Source organism: Panthera tigris, chromosome F3 (assembly GCF_018350195.1).
Source record: "Panthera tigris isolate Pti1 chromosome F3, P.tigris_Pti1_mat1.1, whole genome shotgun sequence".
Classification (NCBI taxonomy): domain Eukaryota; kingdom Metazoa; phylum Chordata; class Mammalia; order Carnivora; family Felidae; genus Panthera; species Panthera tigris.
In genome coordinates, this window is record NC_056678.1 from 1139605 (window position 1) to 1162534 (window position 22930).

The window sequence follows — 22930 nt, forward strand, 5'->3', positions numbered from 1 at the left end:
CTGTTCAGCCAGGTGGGCGCCTGCTGTCTCTGCCGCCAGAGTGGGGCTTTGGGTCTGGGAGGGGGTGACGAAGGAGGAGACGTGGCCTGCACGCACGCGGGACTTTATTACGGGGCCGCGTGCACAGCACGACACAGCCCTGGCCCAGCTCTGCCTGGGGGGGGCCGATGGTCTCCACCAGCCGGTGGGGCCGTAGGCCTCAGAGCAGGGAGGGCAGGGGTGGGTGGGGCTCCGGGGAGGGAGGGGTGCAGACAGTGGGCTTTGCTTTCCTCCACTTCTCCTTAGAGACGTGCGGTGGGTTTCTCAGTGCGCCCATGTGTCGGTGCCGTCCTGGGAGCCAGGAGGGCCCCCACCCGCAGCAGGACGAGGGCTCGGGGGTGCAGATGTGGATGGTTGTACCAGGCTGTCCCCACCGGGGTGGGGCTCCGGTGGCCCCGGGAGAGGGCGGAGGGGCCATCCAGACCCCCAGGCTCAGGCCCCTCCGCCTCCGTGTCCACTGCCCACCCAGGCGCACACGCACCCTGGGGGATGCAGCGTGTTGAAGCAGCAGACGTTCTCGGAGTCGGGAGGCTGTCCTCCAGGGGCCGGGAGGAGCCCAAGGAAAGGGCAGGGGGCCTTGGCACTGGGGGCCGAGGGCACATTAAACAAGAAGAAGCAGGCCCTTGGGGGGCGGGGGCGGTGGGGGGCCTGAGGACACCCTGAACACGCAGAAGCTGAGGGACGGTGTTAGCTGGGCTCAGGCCTCGGGTTGGGGGCTGCCGGGGCCCCCAAGCCCAGGTTGACGCGGGGCCTGTGCCGGGAGCCAGCCCTGGGAGGGCGCACCAGAAGGGCCTGTGCCCCCTCGGCCCTCTGCCTCACCTGGGAAGCTCGGGCAGCCCCCGGCGGTGGGGCCCCGTGTCCAGCGGCCATTGAACAGGACCAGGTTCCATTTGTGCAGCTGGTCACCGCTCAGGGAGTCCGGGGACAAGCTGCAGATCTGCAGCCGGGAGAACTGCCTTGAGAAATCCGAAAATGACATCCTGGGGGCGGAAGAGGCAGAGGGCTGGGGGTCAAGAGAGCAGGGCTGAGAGGAGAGAAGGGGGAGCCTGTGGGCAGGACAGAGGGGCGGCCGCGGCCGGCTCTGACCCTCTCTGCACCCGCGGGGCTGCTGTCTGAGTCCCTGCTACTGTCAGCGCCTCCGTTTTATCAGGGAGACCCCCCTCCGCCCCCCTGCGCGGTAAGGACCAGGCCGAGACCCAACCGCATGCGGGTGCTGCCTCCAGGCCGGCCACTTGGGAGCCTGAGCAGGCGTCTTCTGACTTAACTCCAAGCAATGACTTGCAGACACGTCCCCAGGCCACGTCACGTTCATGGTGTCCCTGTCACCTGCCTCTGCCCGCCATGAGGGAGTCCCCCTGCCTCACTGCTAAGCCCAGCTTAGCGCTCTGCCCGATGGACAGATGTGGGAATGTGGGAGGACAGGCCCGGACAGAGCGTCTTCCATGCTACAGACACGCAGGCAGGGGAGTAAAGGGGGGAAGAACAGCCCCCGAGGGGACCCTGTCACATTCCGGAACATTCCTGCAGACGGCACTCACCAGAACTCCCCGTCCTCGGCTCTCTTGTCCAGCTCCTCCTTCCGCCTGGGATCGATGTGATTCCACTCTGGTGCACTGGTGGTAATCACAAAATTAGTTTTTTAAGTTTATTTATTGATTTTGAGAGAAAGAAAGAGTGTGAGTGGGGGGAGGGGCAGAGAGGGAGACAGAGTCCCAAGCGGACTCCGTGCTGTCGGCGCAGAGCCCAACGCTGGGCTAGATCTATGAACCTGAGCCAAGATCAAGGGTCCCACACTTAACCAACGGAGCCCCCAGGCCGCCCTGAAATACTCTGAATCGAAGCCGAGGTGGTCGTCCAAGCAAGGTCACCTGCAGGGCACTTTGTTTAGAATAGACAGATGTCCCCGGAGGGCCACAGACAGACGGGAGCTGAAGCCCAGCAGGCAGAGGCACAACAGACAGTGGGGGCGAGGGGCACGCACCTGGGACAGGACGCCGGCCGGGGACACGGACCCCACGGCACCTGCAGGGCGACCCCAGTTGTGCGGCAGGGACTTTGCCCTAAGTTCACTCTCGGGGCCCCTTCCCGTGTCTGTCTGAGGCTCCCGGTCCGGAGGACAGGAGCCGGTCGAGAGAAGAGGCCTGCGGAAGCTGGTCAGGCACGCATGCCCGTGGCCACGGCCACACCCGGCCACACCCCTGTCTACGCTGGAGTCCACGCCCACACCCACGCCCACACCCACGTCCACACGACTCTCCACACCCACACTCCCTGGCCACACCCCTGTCCACATCCGCGTCCACACCCACATCACACCTGCACCCACACCCCCGGCCACACCCCTGTCCACACCCACATCCACGCCCACGTCCTTGCCAGGTCCCCGCCTGCACCCACGCCTGCACCCACGCCTCCGCTCGGAGTTGCCCCAACCTCTGAGACACTGAGAGCCGTCAGGAAAGGAGCCGGGCTCAAACAAGCCCTCCGGCCAAACAGCCGTCGGCCGAAACGGCCAAAACTCGGAGTTTCGGTTCGTTCGGTTTCTGCCCTTTCTGGGCCGTTGGCAGAAGTGAGGTTTTGGGTTTTGCTCAGGCTCAGGCAGGGGCATCAGAATCTGTGGCCCCAGGGACACCTGTTTCTGGTGGCGCACCCCTGAAGGGAGGCAGGCAGGTGGGCACTGGTGACGTGTGGCTGCACGTGCCAAAGGCCCCCCAGAGCCCAGCACGATCGCTGAGCTCCGACAGCACGCGGCTCCCTGTCCCTCACCAAGATCAAGGACGCACGGACAGCACGCGGCTCCCCGCCCCCCAGGTTAAGGACGCACAGACAGCACTCAGATCCCTGCCCCCCCCCCAGGTTAAGGATGCACTGAGGGGAGGGAGGGGAGTTCATTCTCATTTCCAGTGGGTCCTCATCCAGGGCGGGAGGCCTGCCTGAGGGGAGCCTGTCCGGTCCTTCGTGACCTTGCCGGAAGGACCAATAGGAGTCCCATGGTGAGTGAGAGTCTCACTCGCGTCCACCCACCACTGCCTGCTGGCCCTTGGGGGTGGACCCCACTTCCCAAGCTTGGCCTTTGTCAGAGACCAGGGTCTGTGAGTTGGGAGGCGTTGACCTGAGGGTCTGGCCTCCCTTGGGGTCACCGCGGTGTGGCAGTTGGGAAACAGGCAAACTTCAGTGACAAGCAAAATTCCAACCCAGCTGCCAGATCTGCAAACGCCAGGCAGAGACCCCACCACGTGCTGTGAGCTGTGCCTTCCCAGCCCGGAGCCACGCAGCACCCTCTGAACAGGCCCGCTCGCGGACAGAAAGTGCCACGGTGCTCACGGCGATTTCGGTCTCAAGAGGACCGTGTCCGCGAGCCGCCCTTGCAGGGGGAGGTGAGGACGGAGAGGGAGAGCCTACCTGTCACTCCACGCCCCCGTCCACTCCACTTCGCCCCACGGGTTCCGGAGTCTGACCAGCTTCTCGGGATGGCCCCAGAAATCCACCTGCAAGGTCCACGGGCGCGCAAAAGCACCTGAGCTGCTGTGTCCGGGCTGCCCCACCCCCACGTCTGCCCAGAGGGGGCTCCCACTCAACTTTCAATGCCCCTAAACAACCACACCCTTATTTTAACACATTTTCAGGATGCGGCCAACTGCTCTGTTTTCCACAATTGGGTTGGACATGTAGTGTGTCTAACAAGTTCGTATCGGCTGGAACGAACATAACGGTGACAGGCGCCCTCCAGACAAATGCCAGCAGCATGGCAGTCAGCACTCACGGAACATGTGCTCCGGACTAAGCAGGGCGCTAAGCAGTTCAAGGGCACTATCACCTCATTTAAACCTGATTGGGGGGGGGGCGCCTGGGTGGCTCAGTCGGTTGGGCATCCGACTTCGGCTCAGGTCATGATCTCGAGGTCCGTGAGTTCGAGCCCCGCGTCGGGCTCTGTGCTGACAGCTCGGAGCCTGGAGCCTGTTTCAGATTCTGTGTCTCCCTCTCTCTCTGACCCTCCCCCATTCATGCTGTCTCTCCCTGTCTCAAAAATAAATAAATGTTAAAAAAAATTTTTTTTAAATAAATAAATAAAATAAAATAAAATAAAATAAAATAAACCTGATGGGGGTCCTACGAGCTGGGTGCTGCTAGCACCTGTATTTTGCAGCTCAGAAATCCTAGACTCAGAGGGTTAAGTTATCCAGGGTCAGCAGGTGGTGGAGGGAGGGTGGGCATCTGGGCAGTTGTCTATGAAGCCCACACCTCCTACCTCCCTGGTGGTTACTGAACACTCACTAGGAGCCCTCATACCTGCATTTGCACCCGCTCACACAGACACAACGAATCATTAGGTCCTCGGTGTCGTGCTTTCCTTTGTATCTCCCGTGACACCCAGCCCTGTGCTTACACATTCACGCTCAATCTGTACTGGAGAACTGGCTTCACTAAAGAGGACAGTTGTGGGACACAAACGCATGCAACGAACACCTGTTTCATTTTAATAAATAACTAAAACTGAGATACCCATCGCATTTCCCTTTTTGCCTTGGCCAGCGGGAAACCCAAAGCAAAATTCATTTCTCAACGGTAGCACTGTCTTTTGCCTGGATTGTCTGGTGTATTTACTCTTGTGCTATGGTTTGACAGTGTCTGTGCTTTTCTCTGTAAACAACTGCAAATCCTTTTAGGGAAGTGGGCAGAGTCCAGTAACTAAAAATACTGAAAACCACAGCCCCTGCTTTCTGCTCGGGTTGCAGAGTAGGGAAAACCCGTGTTCCTTCCCGCTGTTACGCCCCGTCCTGAGAGCAGACATCACTGCCTCTATCCCCTTCGGGGTCGTGCGGGTTTCCACCCCTTCACCTGTATACACACGCTTGCGATGAGTGTGGAATCTGACAATTTCTACACTTTCTCCAGGGCCTTCCCCCACCCCCGCCCCCCAGGCCGCATCTCCTCGGAGCCCACGGAGCTGTGGCTCACACAGGCCACGTCATCCACAAGGCCAGAAGGGCCCTTGCTGTGAGTGTCAGGGGCAGCCAGAGAGGGACCTCGGGGGGCAGGGAACCTCTCAGAGGTGGCCCCTCTCAGGGTGCCCTGGGCACCTGCAGTCTCCCCTCCCCTCCCCGGTTTTACCTCTTCGACGCCAGTGACCGAGTACGCGTGGCTCTTCACCAGCTTCTGGCAGGTTGTGGTCTCTGTTTCTGCCTCGGCTGCACTGGAGACCTGATGGGGAATGAGGACCCTGATCCTGACCCTGTCCGGGTAGCCCCTACAGGCTTTCCAAGGACACGCCGCCCAGACTGGCCCCGTGCAGTGCTGGGGTGCAGGTGCAGCAGTGACCTCAGGGAGCAGAGCCCTCCCCATCCAGCCCCTCCAAGCAGGCCCACAGCTCCAGGCTCACAGCCTCCAGATGCCCCCGGAAACTGGGGCGTCACCTGCTCCCCGAGGGTGACCCCGTGCCGCCGATCCAGGACGGCTGCTCTGAACAAGCCTGGTTCTCCCCCTTTCTCTCCAGGCCCTGCACCGTCTCTCCACCAAAGACACGCTAATGCAGAGACGTTGCAGAAAAGTGCGTCCGTCCACGCCGCCCCAGGGTCGGGACGGCCAGCACCCTGGTTCCAGAACCGCTTCCCTTTTCTTCAGGGGTCCCAAAGCCCGTCATTTATCTGTTTCCTAAATCTGTTTCCTAAAGCCCACGGTTACTCAGCAGAGAGGGGGGAGCACAGGAGGGAGCTGGGATCCGGGAGCAGATCTCTGTTCTCAGGGCTGCTCCCCGGCTACTAACTCCTCACGGGAGCCCCGTTCTACCCACTAATCAGGTCCCAACCCGCCCCCGCGTGCTGGGACCCATGTGTCACCAGACTTGCCCCTTCAGCCTGGATGCTGCTCTGGCCCAAAGCCTCCTGGCCGCTCGCCTGCCCAGCCCCTCCCCTGCCGCACGAGGGGAACAGAGGGGCCCGCACTGACTCACATCAATGGAGCAGGCCAGCAGAGACCCCGAGCGGAGGGCCTTCCGGATGATCTGAAACAGGCCGGCCGGAGGCTTCCTCAGGTCATAACACTCACAGATGCCGCCTGTGAGATCCTGCAACCCCTCCACCAGAGACCCTCCAGTGAGAGCCTCGTAGGAGCCGTTGAGCCTGTGAAAGAAGGAAAGAGCGCGCCATTCACAAGCGAGGGGGCCGTGGGGGCTGGGGCTGGGACGCGGCGTGGACCAGAAGGTAAGGGAGGGCCCTCTGCCGAGTTTGCTCTGGGCCAGCAAGGTGCAGGAACGAATGTCAGGTCATCTGTCACCAAGCCACCCACCTGCCCCTTTAAAAGCAAAGTTCAGCCTCTGCACAGCTGACCCTGGGGGCAGGGAGCACAGGCAGGGATGAGGGGGCCCCTCCCTCAGGCTGGGAGTCCCCCAGGCGCCTGCTCTAGGAAGAGGGCTGGAGGAATGGGGCTGGAGGACAGGGAGCCAGAAAGTGACACGCGTCAGATCACACGTGGGGAGCCCACGGGAAGGGGGGGAGGCCGCAGGGCAGGGGTCAGCATCTAAGTGCCCCGCCTACTCGTCCTCATCACTCCTGTAAAAATACGCCTGGACCTGGAAGGGAGCGTGGGGTCCAAAGAGGACAAAACTAGGCACGGAGGCTGAGGGGCTCGCCCCCGATTCATGCGGTCACGGGGGACAGAACTGAGCCGTGACCTCCTGGCCCCGAGGTCTGTTCCTCTGGCTCCTGGGTCACTCACTTGGCGTAGGCCTTCTCCAGCAGGGCGCCCCAGAACTCGCCGCCCGTCCCGGAGCGAAGGAACAGCAGCTCCCCGTCCTCGGTGGGCAGCCTGTCGTCCACAACCACGTCCACCCACTCGCCGTACCGCCAGAACTGCGGGCGCACAGACACGGGGCAGCGCCCCCCCTGAGCTCCCAGCTCCCACAAGGGCGGGCCCTGGTCTTCCGCACCCACGAGAAAGCAGGAAACGCAGGAGGCGGGAAGTTGCCCACATGACGCAGCGGGCGACCGGGTCCCACGCCCCGGGACCCTCACCCAAAGGGGCTTCCTCCTCAAGGCCACACAGCCGGGGAGCGCAGATGCGTGGGGGCCGCAGTTCTCAGACCCAGGGGAGCGCCAGAAGCCCCCGGGGGACCGCCGGGCCCCCGGCCCCCCGCAGATTCCGTGGGTCTGGGAGGGAGCTGCTCCTGGGCCACGCGGTTTGCACAGTGAGAACGGCTCATGCGTGGACTGTTTTCGATAAATACAGCACAGTCCTGAAAATGTGTTTTCTCTTCCTTATGATTTTCCTAGTAACATTTTCTTTTCTCCGGCTTACTTTATTCTGGGAACACAGTGTATAATACACGTAACACACAAACTACGTGTGAATCGACTGGTTACGTTATCGAGACGGCTTCAGGTCGACAGTAAGTTAAAAGTAGTGACATTTGGGGGGGTCCAACGTCATCCACAGATTTCCGGCTGCACCCCAATCCCCACGCTGTTCAAGGGCCACGAGCAGAGCATGATACCTGGAAATGAAAGATCCCCGCGTAGTTCTGCTGGAAGTCCTGGTCTCTGGGGACAACGCGGTAAAGCAGCTCTTCGTTCAAGGTGAGGGAGGCCAGGGCCGCCAGGAGCCAGCAGTCACCTGCGCCGTGACACGGGGACGCTGGTCAGGCCGGCCCGCAGGGTCCCTGCCCTCTCTGACCCTCACCGTCCTGTTCAGTCCACCCTTCAGGGTCAGATGGACCCCGTCCTCCGGCATCTGAAGGTCACGGCGGCCCCTGCACCCTCCCTGGGAGTCCTGGGAAGTTCTCTGCTCCCCCCGCCCCATCCCTGAAAATTGACCGTGTCACCTCCACGCACCCAGTTGGTGGGGTCGACAGTGGAAAGACAGAAAACACGCGAACGTGACCCACGTCTCCAGCTTTCCTCCTTCCTCTCCTACCAAGAACCTGACCTCCAGTCAGACTCGGATGTGTACGAGCGTGCCCTCGCCTCCCCCTGGGTGGCTGACCCCTCGGTCCCTGGTCCCTCTGCCTGCAAGTCACTGCCACGCCCCCGCCCCTCTCCAGCCACACGTCCCTCTGTTCCGTTGTGTTTCCCGAAGAGCGTATCTAAACCGCTCTGTGCACCTCAGGGTCACGGTCAGCACCCAGTGTGGACTCAGAGCTCCTTCTGCACGGCAGGTGCTCAGCTGAGACGTGAGCACCACCCCGCCCCCCGCTCCCTCTGGCACTGACCTTGCTCCCGGCTGCCCGCCTCCGACACCTCAGACATTACAAGTCAAGTCACGGAAACTAAGCGTCCCTCAGTGGCTGACATCAAACGGGGCTGCCCAGCTCGAGGAGGTTAATCTTCCTTTCATCTGCCTCAGTCCTGACGTCTCGCGGGCCCCCCCTCGTGCTCACGCAGAGCTCGGAGTGCACGCGGTGGGTTCACAGGCTCTGGGCTTCCAACCAGCCCCGGTGAGCCAGGCGTGAGCGGATGCTCTTTCTAAGGAACACGCCAAGCCAGGATGTTCCCCTTGGAGAGGCTCCTGGGGGGACATGTATTCTGTTGCTCAGAACTTTCCAGCACTTGTTTGGGGACCTGCCTTGAAGCCGGGGCCACATGAATCTCAAGAGGGACACGGCTGTGATCTGTAGCCATGTTCCCATTTCCAGAAGCAGCCACAAGGCTTCGGTGACGAACAAGGCGGGCGGGAAAGAGGGGGAAATTGTGACGGACAAGTCCCTCCTCGCCAGCCACCTTCCAGCAAGGTCCGGCCGCAGGAGGGGCAGAGTTTGGAGCAACGAGGAGGCTGGAATTGGGGGGTCCCGGGTCCCTGACCTCAGGGGAAGTCGGGGACACCTGAGCTTCATTCCTCCCACTCTCACTCAGGTTATACTGTAAGGGGACTAATGTCTATTAAAATAACAAAGTGATTTTTTATCCCACTGAAATCAGGACGCCCGGGAGCCCTCCACCCCTGCAGCCACGGGCTTCAGGGCCACGAAGCAGCAGGCAGACCCGAGCCCTAACGATGAGGTGCTCTGTCAAAAGAGGCTTTAAGTCCGCGAAAAGACAGCCATCCTGAGTCAGGCTTTTGACACAGAAGTCGCTAAATCAAAAATTCCCTTGACACATCAGAGTCAAAGCCTGAGGTCTGAACACCCAGTGTTACTGTGAACCTTGCGTGTCAAGAACTCAGACGCCGAGGGAGAAGGGGGGGCAGAGTCTGGGCCACGGGGGCGCAGGGAGGAGGTGGGAGGAAGGACGGAGAAAGGTGAGGTGCCCGAGCCCCTGCAGGGGCCCCTTCAAAGCTGAACAGCAGGAACCAGAGTAAAGAGCAGAAGGGCTGAGACAAAGCCACAGCAGTGGGCGGGGCCCCCGGGACTCTGGGAACAGGATGCACAGAGCCTGGGGGTGGGGGTGGGGTGGAGAGGAGGGAGCCTGGAGGGAACAAGGCAGGTGAACCCCCGCCCCCCAGAGCTGTGGTGGCTGCGGGGTCGGGTGTGGGAACCCCGGGCTGTAGCAGGAGAACGGGCTCGAGGGTACAGAGTCCCACGTCCGGGAACCAGCCCAGGGACCACACTGGCACCAGCCGGCCTGTGATGCTCTGACGTTTATAGTAACGAGTGACAATCAGTCTCCGACCTGTTTCTGGGCTCAGGGCTCAGGAAACCCAGTGTCACTCTTCGGTTATGGTAACCCAGGCTGAAGCAGTGGGAGACAGTGTCACTCTTTTGTTACGGTAATGAGGTGGCTTTGAAAGCTCCCAGGGGAACGGAACCCTCAGTCCCCCTCCCCCACCCCGGGCAGGTGACCTACCTAACTGGTTGCCAGGGGAACGGAGCCCTCAGTCCCCCCTTACCCACCCCCACCCCCCCCCCCCCCCCGCGGACCTGGGAGCCCATCATCCCCCGGCAGCCAATGATCCTATCCATCAGGCGTCTGTCACTGGTGCACACATGCAGATTCGGGGAGACCGGTGCCCCCGCCCCGTCCCCACTTCACCCTATGCCTCTCCCCCGTCACTGTTCGTGAGGTGCATCCTCTTCTAGGAAACCAGCTCCAGAGAGTAAAATGCTTGCCTGCGCAGTGAGAGCCGCTCGGGCACGTTGACCCAAGGAGGGGTCGTGGGACCTTCCCACCCACAGCCAGTTGGTCAGAAGCACAGGTGAGCCCGTGGACTTGAGCCTGGCGTCGGAGGCGGGGATGGTCTCCTAGGGCTGAGCCTGGGGCTGGTGGGTCTGACTCCACCTAGATAACGTCAGAACTGAGTTGGATCACAGGACGGCCCGTGGGTGTCGCAGAACCGCCCGGGGGAAGGCCACACACGGGACCGCAGTCAGAAACTCGTGGCCCTTCTCCTCTGCCCAGGGGACGGTTGGCCTTCCTTGTGTTCAGGCGTCTCGGGGAGGCTGGGGAGGGGCTGGCCTTTATGAAGCAAGAAAGCGCCCCAAAAAGGGTGACTGAATGAGGAGCGTTGGCCCAAAAGAGATGGGAGCCCCTCAGAGACAGGGCGGAACCCCTGTAATCGGACGGTCTGCGTTCCCCCCAACTCGTGGTCAGAGAGCCGGGGTCCCGCTGAGAACAGCCCAGGGCATGGAGGGCTTTGCGCCACCTTGTAAAAGTCCACCTTCAAGACTCGACAGCGGCCGAGGCCTCCGCCTGCCGGGCGTCACCAGCAGGTGCTGTTTTAGCTCTGCCTCTGGCGCAAAGCCAACCGGGCCTCCTCCCCTCCGCGTCTGGCGCCTTCCAGGCCTCCCGCCTCTGGCTGCATTAAAACACTCACGCACAGGGGTGTCCCCTCCCGCACAGTTCCCAGCCTCCCCCGGCTGCACGGACAGCCCGGTGGAGGCGGGCAGCGGGCCCGGACGCTTTCGCAGACCCCAGGATAAAATGCTACCTGAATGAAATCACGTGGGTCGGCACGAAATTGTCAGAAGTGATTCGAAAACCCGTGTGTTGATTACTGGGGAGAAGGTCTCACGCCTTAGCTGTTGTGCAACGACATTGCACACGGGACAGCGGAGACAGCCGGGTAAGACCAGAAGCAGACGTGGGTCTCTGAGCTCCCGTATCCTGAGTGAATCCTGCTGTGTGACAGAATGCTCAGCCCACCCCAGGCCACGGAGACGACCCACACCGCCCCCAGACATCGCACACGTCCCCGGGGTTGGGGGAGGGGCATGCTGGCACAGGGAGCGGGGGGCTGACAAGCCAGAGCCCCACGGGAGGGGTCTGCGCTGGAGGGAGGTCGGACAAGACAGCTTGATGTGGCTCTGTGGCAACACGTCCCTGGTGGTGACAACGATCCTTCTAACGCTGTCACCACAGAGTTTTCCGGGAGCCCCGCTCCTCTCCCCTGCTCCTCCTCTCCCTCTCGCTGCTCTGGCTTGGTGCCCAGGCCAGCAGAGGGGTCTCGTCTCACCCGGGTGCCCACGTGAGACGCTCTCACAGCAGGACCCGTCTCAGGCCCACCCGCATTTGGGAACGTGGCCTTGTGGCCTCCTGCAGGCCCTCCGAGCCCTGTAATTATACCGTTCTTCCTTCCCTCCAAGGCACGCTGATGCCAGCCCTCACCCCTGCAAGCAGAGACAAAGTCAGACAGTTCCAAACCTCGGAGTCACCGGGTGACCGGGTCCCCAGAGCCCCGGCCCCCTCTGGGGCCAGCCTCTGCCCCACGGACACCTCTCTGCCCTCTCCCAGGCTCTGCCCAGACCCAGATGCCCGGCAGCCTGGGACACATGGCAGCTGGGACACGGCCTCGGGCATCCCTGGCTCCTGTTCACCCTGGTCATCGTCACCTGTTCCCTGACCACACTGCCACTTGGTCGCGGTATCTGCCCAGGCGGGCTGGGCGGTGCAGGGGCCAGCGAGTGAACAAGTCAGCAGTGCCTGTGCCCCGAGGGACCGGAGCGGGAGCCTCCGTGGACATTCTGGGCCCTTATAGTCACAGGGTGAGAGCCCCAGCCCCCCTCCAGGAGAACGCACCTGTGGGAGATTCCCGCCCTCAGGTTGGGGGCCCTGCTCTGTGTGTCACCACCAAACCCCACACTGTGGGGGACAGTCTGCAGGCCACTGGGACCAGAGCTTTGAGAATCGGTCCCTACAAGCTCAGAAAAGCAGAAATAACGTGGGTTCGGACTTGTCTGCTGAGCCACCTGCAGCCCCACTTAACTCCTGTGGTCCTGGGTTTTCTGATCTGTAAAATGGGTTTGTACCTCATGATTCACTGCACAGGGTCATTTGGCACTGAGCAAAAAGGACTTACTTGTAACAAGAGGAATATTTAAGAATACATATGAATATAAATCTCCAGCTGGCAGAGGGGATCGGGACATAACAGGTGCACGCGCGTGCGGGGGTTAACAGCAGACGTAACGTCCTCAGGGTACCTCGACCCCGACCCCATCCATAGATACAGCTTCTGGGAAGGCGGGTGGGGATCAGTGGGAGCAGGGGCTCCAAGCTCAGAGCAAGGAGGAGGTGCCGGGGGCTGCGTGGGCACAGGGACTGAGAGCCCACAGGCACGGGGACCGAGACGGAAGCTGGTGAGGAGGGACCATCTGCAAGGACCCGGCAGGCAGCCTCCAGCTGGCGAGGAGGAGACAAGCCCTGGAAGGGCAGAGATACCTACAAGGCCTCCCGTGGCCTCAGCAAAGCACACGAGGCCAGGAGCGTGGTGCCTGAGGCATGTGGCAGCAGAAGGCCCAGTCAGGAACCTCGCCCACCACAGACACACCCTGCCGAGTGTGGTCAGGCCAGCCCAGCAGCATGGGGGGGGCAGGAGACGGGAGGGGGACAGGCATCTGGAAGACCAAGTGGTTCCCCGGACGGACTCTCTCTGCTAGTGGACCAGACAAAGTTCTACACTGGCCTCAGTGAGCGTCACTCCCCAGCCAAGGGCAGGGCTCCTGGGGGGCCAGGGAGCCTCGGGCCTCAGACCCAGTGACCCCAGAGGAGCTGAGCAGCATCTCTGCCCATGAGGGACGGATAGAATAATGTTTCTAAATGCATAACATGAAAAACAGGACATCATAAACTGTATCGAAACCGTTATTAAAATGTTTTTTCAATTACGACACAGGAAGGTTTGTGTTTCTCTGTCAACGTTCGATGTAAAAGGTTTGGGGTGGGGCCTGGTGACAGCTTAGTTACGAGGTGGTAATGAGTAGAAATTGAAATGGTATTTTGAGGTATTTACAACCACTGTGATGTGATCCGCGGCTGTCACTGCTGCACATCTTTGCCTGCAACCATTCCGACCACACAGGACACACAAATCCTCCTGTAACCACTGGCTCAGATTCATACTAACGTGTAAATGACTGTCCTGGGCCCCTTCCTCAGAGTAGACGGGATACTGTGATAGTGGGTCCGAGCGCAGGGGCACTGAGCACTAGGTATCAAATGGAGGGAAGGGGGACCACCCTAAGTAGGAGAAGGCCCCATTGGCAAAAGCGAACCTCGCCCTCCTCACCCAGGCCTGGCTGCGGGAACGGCCATCTGCGGCTGAGCGCTTCCTGGAGGCCTGACCCGCGCCCACCAGAGTCCGTGAGGGGTCTGGCTCTCTACGTGCTGAGGCCGCCTGGTCGCCAGTCCTGATGAACTGACTTACTTCACGCCCTCCTCAAAGGAGGCCACAGATCTAAGGCGTCCCGGAGAGCGTTTTAAGGATGGAGACACAGTCCGCTGTGGCCCCCTCGCGGGAGCGCCGACTCACGCGGAAAAATCCACGAGGGGAACGCCTCAGAGAAGGAGCCGGGATTTAGGACCTGTTGCTCGTTCTCTGTGGAGACGTGGGGAACGGGCCACCCACGCCCCCTTCACGAGAACACAGGGCCTGACCCGGAAGAAAGACAACCAGGAAGAAAGGACAGCGATTCCAGGGAGGTGCGGGGAGCCCCCGGGGAGCCCACGCCCACACTCAGCGCCCGCGCCCGCTGCCAGGCAGAGAGGAAGCAGGGCAGAGGCCCCAGAGCCACCAGGGCCTCGTAGGGGGCCCTTCTCCCTCACCCTGCTCCGCAGCAGCAGTCATGATTCGGAAACCATTCTAATTCCGGGGCGCCAGGGGCTCGGTCGGCTGAGCGTCCGGCTCCTGGTTTCAGCTCAGGTCGTGATCTCACAGTTTGTGGGTTCGAACCCCACGTCGGGCTCTGCGCTGGCAGAGGGGAGTGTGTTTGGGAGTCTCTCTCTCCCCCTCTCTCTGCCCCTCCCCCACTTGTCTTCTCTCTGTCTCTCTCAGAATAAATAAATAAACCTAAAACAAAAAACAAAAGGAGTGATCTAATTTCCCTCTGGACTCCGGAAGTCTCTCTCTGCTCCCCATTTGCTGAAGGCAGCAAGCGTCAGAACCCACTTGGCGGAGACATCTGCCCCATAGTCGCGGTCGCGGAGCCCCTCAGGGGCCCAGAACGGGTGCTTCCTGCGCTCCTGGCCCGCGGCGCTAGCAGCTGGCTAGCATCACTCGCTTCCCAGCCTTTATTCTCCTAAAACTGTGCCTCCAGAGAAGGCCAGGCCCTGGACCGGAGGTGAGCCCAGAGTCTCCCCTGGGCGCGGAGCGGCTCACGCCTCCGGGAGGCAGGCCCGGCCCGGCGGGTGGCAGATCGGCGCCCCGCGGACTGAACCTGCGGTGCCGCAGGCCCAGGGACAGGCACCCACGCGCGTCAGGGCCGAGGAAGAAGGACATCCGCTGCTACACGTGTCGTAACAGCAAAGGAGAAGACGGCTCGGGAGGCGATGTCAAGACGGGACAGGGCTGAGCGGGAAGGGGACCGAGCTGTTCCGACACGTTGTGGGAAGACCAGCACTCGGTTAAGCGCAAAGAGAACAGACAGCGGTGCCTACACTTTTCTGCCTCCAGCGCAAGGACGCGATGAGCCAGCGGGCCGGACAAGAGGCGGTGACAGGGCGGCGGGGCCCCGGGGAGGCGGGCAGCTGGCTTTTCACCGCACACTCTCCGGGATTTGTCACTGGTGAACGGCGTGCGTCCGAAATAACAAAATGATAGACCGGGGTAGCAACGGTGATAAAAACGTAGTAAACCCAGAGTAGGGCCCCCTGTGCTATATCGGACTCTCAGCACTTGGACGAACACCGTGGGAGGTGCGCCCTGACTCGCCGGGGCCGCCTGGCTCCTGGTCGGATGGGGAGCCTCCCCCGGGGGCCTCCACCCAGGGCCCAGGGCGCCCGGCTGGCCCTCAGGCCCCCAGCACTCGCCCTCCAGCCCCTTTACGCTCCGCTCTCGAAAGGCCACCGCGGAGGCTGGGCTCCCCCGGGGCACCGGCTGGCGGCCCCTCTCACTACCCAGGAGGCGGCTTCTGAGGGCAGTTGGTCCATGTCTGGCTCCGCGGCTGCATGCGCTCACCATGGCAACACGCAGGCCTCCTCTGGAAACCTCCCCTCTCCCTGCTCGAAACTACTCAAGAGCCTCTATTCAGGCCGACAATTAAAAGGCACTTGTTAAATACCTTTCCCAAAGTTAACGTGTCTATAACGAGGAGCTGTTACGAGTGGACATTCAAAGCTGTTTCCCTGAGACGCATGCTAATTAGGTTAAACATTTGGCTGGAAGTAAAAGGGCCGTGAGTCCGGGCGCAAGGGGCACAGAAGTCACAGGGCTTGGGACACGGAGGCCGCGGCCACGTCCCAGCCGCTCTGCTCTCACGCTCTGTGGGCTCCGGCCGAGGCGGTGTCTGCTCCACGTGTAACAGCCAGAATGCGGGAACACTTAAAATAAAATGCCCTGTGAACTTCCAATTCCTAGAACCTTCTGGCAGGCTGAGGAGAGCAGGTGTTCTCGGCTGGAACCAGCAGGAGAGGAGGGAGGGGCTTCCTGGGAAGACAGGGTTTCCGGGTCTGTGTGGATGCTTCCTTTTGCTTTGCTGGTTTTCCGGGTGGGACTGGATCACCCGGTGCCTGATCTCCAGTTCTGGCCTTGCAGCCGGCGCGGGCTGGCGGTCAGGAGCCCAGTGAGCTCGACCGAGGGCCACCCCGTCCCCTGAGACGTCGGCGTCGGGCGACTCCGTGCGCAGACCCCGCGGGCCGGGGGCGGCTGAGAGGCCAGCAGCGCTGAGGCACCTTCAAGGGGAGCCTCGGCCCCCCACCCGAGGCCAGAACTTAGCAAAAACTTGGGATAAATGATTTTCTAAGTGTAAGTGCATCTGATTCGGAGGGAGCGTGGGAGGTTGGGAGGTGGACGCTGTTCTCGCAGGATTCCAGGCTACGAGACACAGCTTGGCAAGAAAACGGGATCCTCGTCTTCCTACGGAGTTTAGAACCGTCCCGTGGACAGACCACAATTATACGGACGTGGCCATTCCATGGGCGAGTTACGTCCACTTACAGGCAACCAGCCTCGAAGCGCATCGCAGCACGGTCGCCACCGTGCGCCCGCCATCCCGGCTCGTGACTCTTGCGTTAGGAGGGGCCGGGTGCCATGCGGGGACCCCACTGGGGAGTGACACTCCCAGCTGTGCAGACTCACAGTGAAGACAACCGCCCAGAAACGCAGACCCACGCAGAAAATCGCACAGGCGATGGCGCGTCCAACGGCTTGATCTCGCGTCAGTCAGCACACGGCCACACGCGCGCCCTGACCACGGACAAAGAGGGCTGTGGCCGACCCCGTACTCACCCAGATCTCCCTGACAGATGTCCGCGCGCCTGGCTCCATCAACGATAAACTGAGGGCTGGCACACAGCTCCTGAAAGCGAGTGGACAAAACACGAGTCACTAGTCGTCCGGTGCCAGAAGGAGTGGAGGTCAGGGAGCGTCACGGTCAGGGCTCAGCCTGGGAGGAGCCCAGATCACCTGCCGAGGACTCTGCAGCCTGGAGGAGGGAGGAGGCAGCCGGGGTGCGGAGCAGGGGTGCGGAGGGGGAAGGCGGCCAGGGTGCAGAGTGGAGATGCAGGGCAGGGAGGGACGAAAGGCAGTGGCCCCGGCAATAATGTGGTGACTCGTGAGCTCACCTCTCAGACAGCACCCCTACCTACAGAGAGGCTTACAGAAGCGTTTCCTTGCCCCAACTAGTGCTGTGCACCCGCGGATGCTCATTAACCGCCTGACAGCGTGAAGGGGGCCCCTCGCACTGACCCAGGCGCTGGGGCGGGAGGTGTGACCTCAGGCGAGAGCTCGCAGTGATGCACCCACACACCCCAGCCGCGCTCCCTGCGCTCACGCCCCTCCGCGGGGCATCTGCCTGGACCTCCGGGCCCCGCGAGAAGTCCTTCCTTCCGGTGAACCCCCCACCACGGGGCCGGTGTACTCCCCCGAGCAGCTTGTCCAACTCGTCCGGGAGCCCGCTCCGCGCACAGCTCGGCAGGCGGGCAAGAGGGCAAGGCGGGAGCGAAGGGAGAACCGGTCCTGAGACTCAAGGTGCTTCCGGCCTTTGCTCGGGAAACCAGGACCGACCCTCACGGAAGAGTCGGAGAAAAGCCGGGTGTAGGCCGCGTACGCTCAGGGGGAAAACGAGAAACACCCGAGAGGGACTGTGTCTGGGGCTCTCTGGGTGGGAGAGGATGCAGACTGTCCGAGGGGCTGACCACGGCTCTGTCCCCAAGGGAGAGGTGGGTCTGCATTGCCCCGGAAGACTGTCCAGGGCGAGGGTGGACCCTCAAGGAACAGACACCCCTCTGTGACCGACCATGGGGAAATGGGGGGAGGAGGTAGGAGGTCGCGGTAGATGCCGGCTTTCGATCACACGTGTCTTGTCCGCGTTTTCTCAGCACATGGAGACTTCGCAACCTCGCTGTAAGAACCGCGGGTTATGCGGCTGGGCCGCTGGCGGGCCTGCAGCTCTGTCCGGGTCCCTCTCGGCCACCTCCAGGGGCAGTTGAGAGACGCCCTGGTGTCAGCCAAGCCAGGGGTTCTCAAAGCTGCAAATGCTGATGCCAGGTGCTGGGGGCTCCCGGCCTCCAGACCGTCAGCTCTTGGAGAGCAAAAGGGAGACAGATTTGGAAGATGAAAGACTAAAAAGAGAGGGACAAAAAACGTCGAGAAGAAAGACGAGAGGACGCACCGAGCAGGGTCTCACAGAATCTCGCTCCTTGAAAACCCTCCTGAAAGGCTGTCCCCTCCCAGGGTGCTTGGCGGCTCAGCCAGTTCAGCATCTGACTCTTGACTTCGGCTCAGGTCATGATCTCAGGGTTCAGGAGATCGAGCCCCGCATCGGGCTCTGTGCTGATGGTGCAGATCCTGCTTGGGACTCCGTCTCCCTCTCTCTCGACCCCTCCCACACTCACACTTTCTCTCTCTCAAAAATAAACATTAAAACATACTCTCGGGGTGCCTGGGTGGCTCAGTCAGCTGAGCATCCGACTGCAGCTCAGGTCCTGTTCTTGAGGTCCGCGAGTTCGAGTCCCAAGTCGAGCCAACCCAAACCCCTGGCTTCAACCCCCAGCCACGGAGGATGGCGATGTCCCCAGCTGCACAAGTCACAGTTCCTGTGACGTAAGATCATGAGACTGAGATCTAAGCAGACTCAGACCAAGTTCTGCTAAGATCTTGCGCTCGGTCTGGGAGACGGTGGTTTGCGAGACCTGGAGGCGACGTACCCTGTCGTAGGAATGGCACCGCGTGGCCTACAGGCGGAGGGGACGTTGGTTTATCGCATCGTCGGTTAGCATCATTCACGACGCCTCCTCGGAAACAGGCACCAAGAAACGCCACGACTCCCGGGTTGTGCGGACCCTCAGCTCGGTGAGCAGACTGCGTCTCGGCTCGGAGCTGTGGCCGCAGCGCGTTCCCGAAGTCTCCCCATGCAGCTTGCTGCCAGAAGGCGGGCGGGACATACTGAGGAACACGCTGGCCCGGGCGGTTTCAGAGAGGCACGCATCCCCCCCTTCCCCTTCTCTGTAATGGTGTTAATGCCGCTGGGGCAGGGATCTCAACACACACATACGTTACTCCAGCCCGTATCAGCCTGTGGTGCAGGGCACAGGGACCCCCGGGCACCCTGAGGAGGCCGAGGCAGGAAGTGACTGGACGGCACACTCCAGGAGACGGTGACAGCGGTGACAGGGAAACACAGCGCCCCGGGGCATCAGCCCACGTCTGACAGTTTCAGGAGCTCCGGCCATGGCTTCCAGAGCCCACGGTGCTGTCACCTCGGTCACCACCGCCAGGGTGGCGGCCTCATCACCTACCTGGCGCTCCCACCCCTGTGGCCGGCCCCCTTGACCTCCCAGCCTCACCTCTGTCTCCCACAGCCTCCCTCTCTCCCGCACACCTGCACAGCCCTGCTCTCTCCCACCTGTGCCCTCCTGCTCCTGCTCCCGACCCCCCCTTCCGACTCGAATGTCCGCAGTGGTGAACCGTCCCGGACTCCACGGTCAGGTTAACGCCCCTGCCCTGGCCCCGTGTGTTCCGTTCCTATTTGTACTTTGCCCTCTGACGTGAACCAGGGGGTGCTCCCAGCCCCGAGCGCCGCCGTGCTCAACCCACTCCCGCTCTCTCATCCAAGCCTCCGGATAACCCCGCCAGGTAAGTGATGTTATTACCCCTTTTACAGATGTCGAGACTGGGTCCTGGGGGTCAGCATCTCACTCGTGGGCACAGGGCCAGGAAACGGCACCGAGGGGACCAGAATCCCGATGTGCCTGGCGCCCAGACCCAGGCTCTCAGCCACACGCTGCCTGCCCCCGACTAGAGAAGGCTTGCACAAGCTCCACACCGGCATCTGTGCGTGACCAGTGCTAATAGATGCGGCCAAATCCATTAGTCCAGAGACAGCAGCAGGAGGGAATGTGGCAGCCCCCGGGGGGAGGCCCGGCCGCTCATCTGCACCCAACCTCCCAAGAGCCACGCCCTCCACCCCTCCCCTGGGTCCTCACTACGCAGCAGGCATCACCCCCTCCCCCGGAGTCTGTCCTCAGGATCCACCAAATGCTCAACTGCCAACAAATAGGCGGAAAAGAACATCGTCAGCTGGGCCGCGCACGCGAGGCGTCCCTCAGGCGGCGGGCCCGGGCCCCGTGGGGACACGAGGATGGACAGCATGGGGAGGGCGGCAGGAGGCCCCGGGTCTCACACGGCCGCCGTTGTGTCTGTCGTCTGTGTCCAGCCCCAGCGGAGAAAATCTCACTCGGATCGTGAATAGCCAAAGCTTATCCTGGGCTTACAAACTGGACCCTGAGATCTTCAATCTGGGCAAACTCGTCTTCCACCACCGAGAGGAGAGCCCAAGCAGACCTTCTGCTCAGCAGCGTAAAAATAGGCAAAAAAACAAAACAAAACGAAACGAAACAAAAAACAAAACAGGCAAAGACCCTGAAAGGGTCAGGATGCCAAATTTTATGATTTCAGGAAACATCTAAGTAGCCAGCATCATCTCCTGTCAAGAGGACCACAGCATACGTGCATGCGTGTTTGGCCCACCCCATCCGCGTGCCCTGCAGGACAGGTACAAGTTAACAGCTTGGTGCGAGGCAGGGTCGTTAGAGCCACAGCCGGGCAGCTGGCGTGAAGTCCCTGGTACAAACAGAGTCAGGCATCACCCTCCAAAGCCGCGAGTGAAACCAAAAAGCCGATAACCCAACTTAAAAATGAGCAAATGACTTGAACAGACATTTCTCCAGGAAGACATCCGGGTGGCCAACGGACACATGCAGAGGCGCTCAGCGTCATCATCAGGGGAACACAAACCAAAACCACAGTGAGAGGCCACCCCGCACACATTAGGACGGCCACTGTCAAAGAGCAGAAAACAGCAGGTGCTGGCGAGGACGCGGAGAAAGGGGAACCCGCGTGCGCCGCTGGTGGGAATACACAATGGCGCGGCCGCTCTGGAGAACAGCGTGGAGGTGCCTCAAAAAGTTAAAAATTGAACTACCCTCCGACCCAGCAACTGCACTACTAGGTGTTTATCCAAAGAATACAAAAATACTAATTCGAAGGGATACAGGCACCCCGGTGTTTACCGCAGCATCACCTACAACAGCCAAGATGCAGAAGCAACTCAAGTGTCCAGGAACCGATGAACGGATAAAGACGGCGTTGTATGTACACACAGTGGAATGTTACTCGGCCACGAGAAAGAAGGAAATCTTGCCATTTGCAACAACGCGGATGGAACTGGAGGGTATTATGCTGAGCGAGAGAAGTCGGGCAGAGAAAGACAGATGTCCTAGGACTTTACTCATCTGTGAAATTTAAGAAACAACAGATGAACATACAAGAAGGGAAGGAAAAATAAGATAAAAACCGAGAAGGAGGCAAACTCTAAGAGACTCTTAGATACAGAGAACAAACCGGGGGTTGCTGGAGGGGAGGTGGGTGGGGGGTTGGGCTAAATGGGTGATGGGCATTAAGGAGGACACTTGTTGGGGGGCGCCTGGGTGGCTCAGTCGGTTGAGCGTCCGACTTCAGCTCAGGTCATGATCTCACAGTCTGTGAGTTCGAGCCCCGCATCGGGCTCTGTGCTGACAGCTCGGAGCCTGGAGCCTGCTTCGGATTCTCTCTCCCTCTCTCTCTGCCTCTCCCTTGCTTGTGCTCTGTCTCTTTCTGTCTCAAAAACAAATAAACATTAAAAAAATTAATAACAAAAGAATAAAGAAACAAGGGAGCCTGGGGGCTCAGTCGGTTAAATGTCTGACTCTCGATATCGACTCAAGTCACGATCTCACAGTTCATGAGATCGAGCCCCACGTCGGGCTCCGCGCTGACAGTGTGGATCCTGCTTGGGAGCCTCTCCCTCCCTCTCTCTCTGCCTCTTCCCCCTCTCACTCTTTCTCTCTCTCTCAAAATAAATAAACATTTTTAAAAAAATAAACTAAAAAAAATACATTTTATTTCCTTTAAAAAAATCAAAAACATTATTACCGTACGATCTGGAGGTTCCACGTCGGGGCATACACTCAAAAGAATTGAAAGCTGGGTCTCAAAGAGATACTTGAACACCCGTGTTCGTAACGGCATGATCCACGACAGCCAGAAGGTGGAAACCACCTGAACGTCCCTCGATTAGTGAATGAGTGAGAGAAGCATGGCGTCCGCCCCCAGTGGACTGGGGCTCAGCCTCCAGAAGGAAGGAAATTCTGACACCTGCTACCGCAGGGGTGACCCTGAGGACATCGGACAGAGTGAGATGAACCGGTCACGGAAGGACGAATACCGTGTGGTTCCACGTACAGTGTTTAGTGAGGACAGAGGCCCCGTTTCACAAGCTGTTTGGGAGCCCATGGCGTGCTGGCAGTGCACGAGAGGGTAAGTGCTCGGCGGGCAAGCCTAGAGGCGGTTGGGACGGGAAGTTTTATGCTACGTGTATTTTACCACAAGTAGAAGCAAGAAAAGGAAGGAAGGAGAGAAGGGGGAAGGGGACCCATCAGTGCAGCTCCAGTCGGGACGCCCCCACTCTTGCGGCCCCGAGGCATCCGGGGAGGGGGCCCAGCCTCTTGGCCGGGGTGGTTTTCCCGGGTACCGGGGCAGGCGCCTGACGGAGGGAGGGTCAGGGCCATTTCCAGCTCAGGAGCCTGTGTGACGTCAGTAGGGTCAGAGGATGTGTGACACCTCACGGTGTGTGAGCACAGCCTCGCGCAAACCCACGCGTGCGCTCTACAGCGACCGTGTTTACGTGGACAGTGAGACCCGGTGAAGACTCAGTTTAGGGCAGAGCAAAGTGGTCGGGGAGGTAGGACCTTTGAGAATCTCAGATGAAGGAGAAAACCTTGGCAAAGGTTAACTGACCCGTGGCTTCGGTCACCCGGAGAAACCCCCGTCATCCCCGTTCACCCCTCCCCAGGCCCTTTGGGGTCCCCAGCCCCACTAGGCTGCCCCCTCTGGACACCCCGGGTCCCCTGGCTCGCAGTTGACGTCCCTGTGCAGCGCCTCCATTGTCCCCGATTCACAGCTGGGACCACAGCTCCCTCCTCAGGATCTCCCCGACCGCCTTCCCCAGGACGGAGCCCACGCCTGGCCCAAAACTCAGGCTGGACGACCTGTC

The 22930-nt window shown here is 60.8% G+C and overlaps 1 protein-coding gene across 1 annotated transcript in view; it reads right to left on the minus strand.

Annotated features, from left to right (window-relative positions):
* LOC102971578 (calpain-8) overlaps positions 1–22930 on the minus strand; it is a 44592-nt gene that overhangs the window by 20645 nt on the left and 1017 nt on the right. Inside the window, 8 exon segments of the mRNA XM_042976845.1 lie at positions 862–1019; positions 1578–1652; positions 3442–3527; positions 5152–5241; positions 5990–6158; positions 6754–6887; positions 7529–7647; positions 16627–16696. Of these exon segments, the coding sequence (XP_042832779.1) occupies positions 862–1019; positions 1578–1652; positions 3442–3527; positions 5152–5241; positions 5990–6158; positions 6754–6887; positions 7529–7647; positions 16627–16696 (901 nt within the window).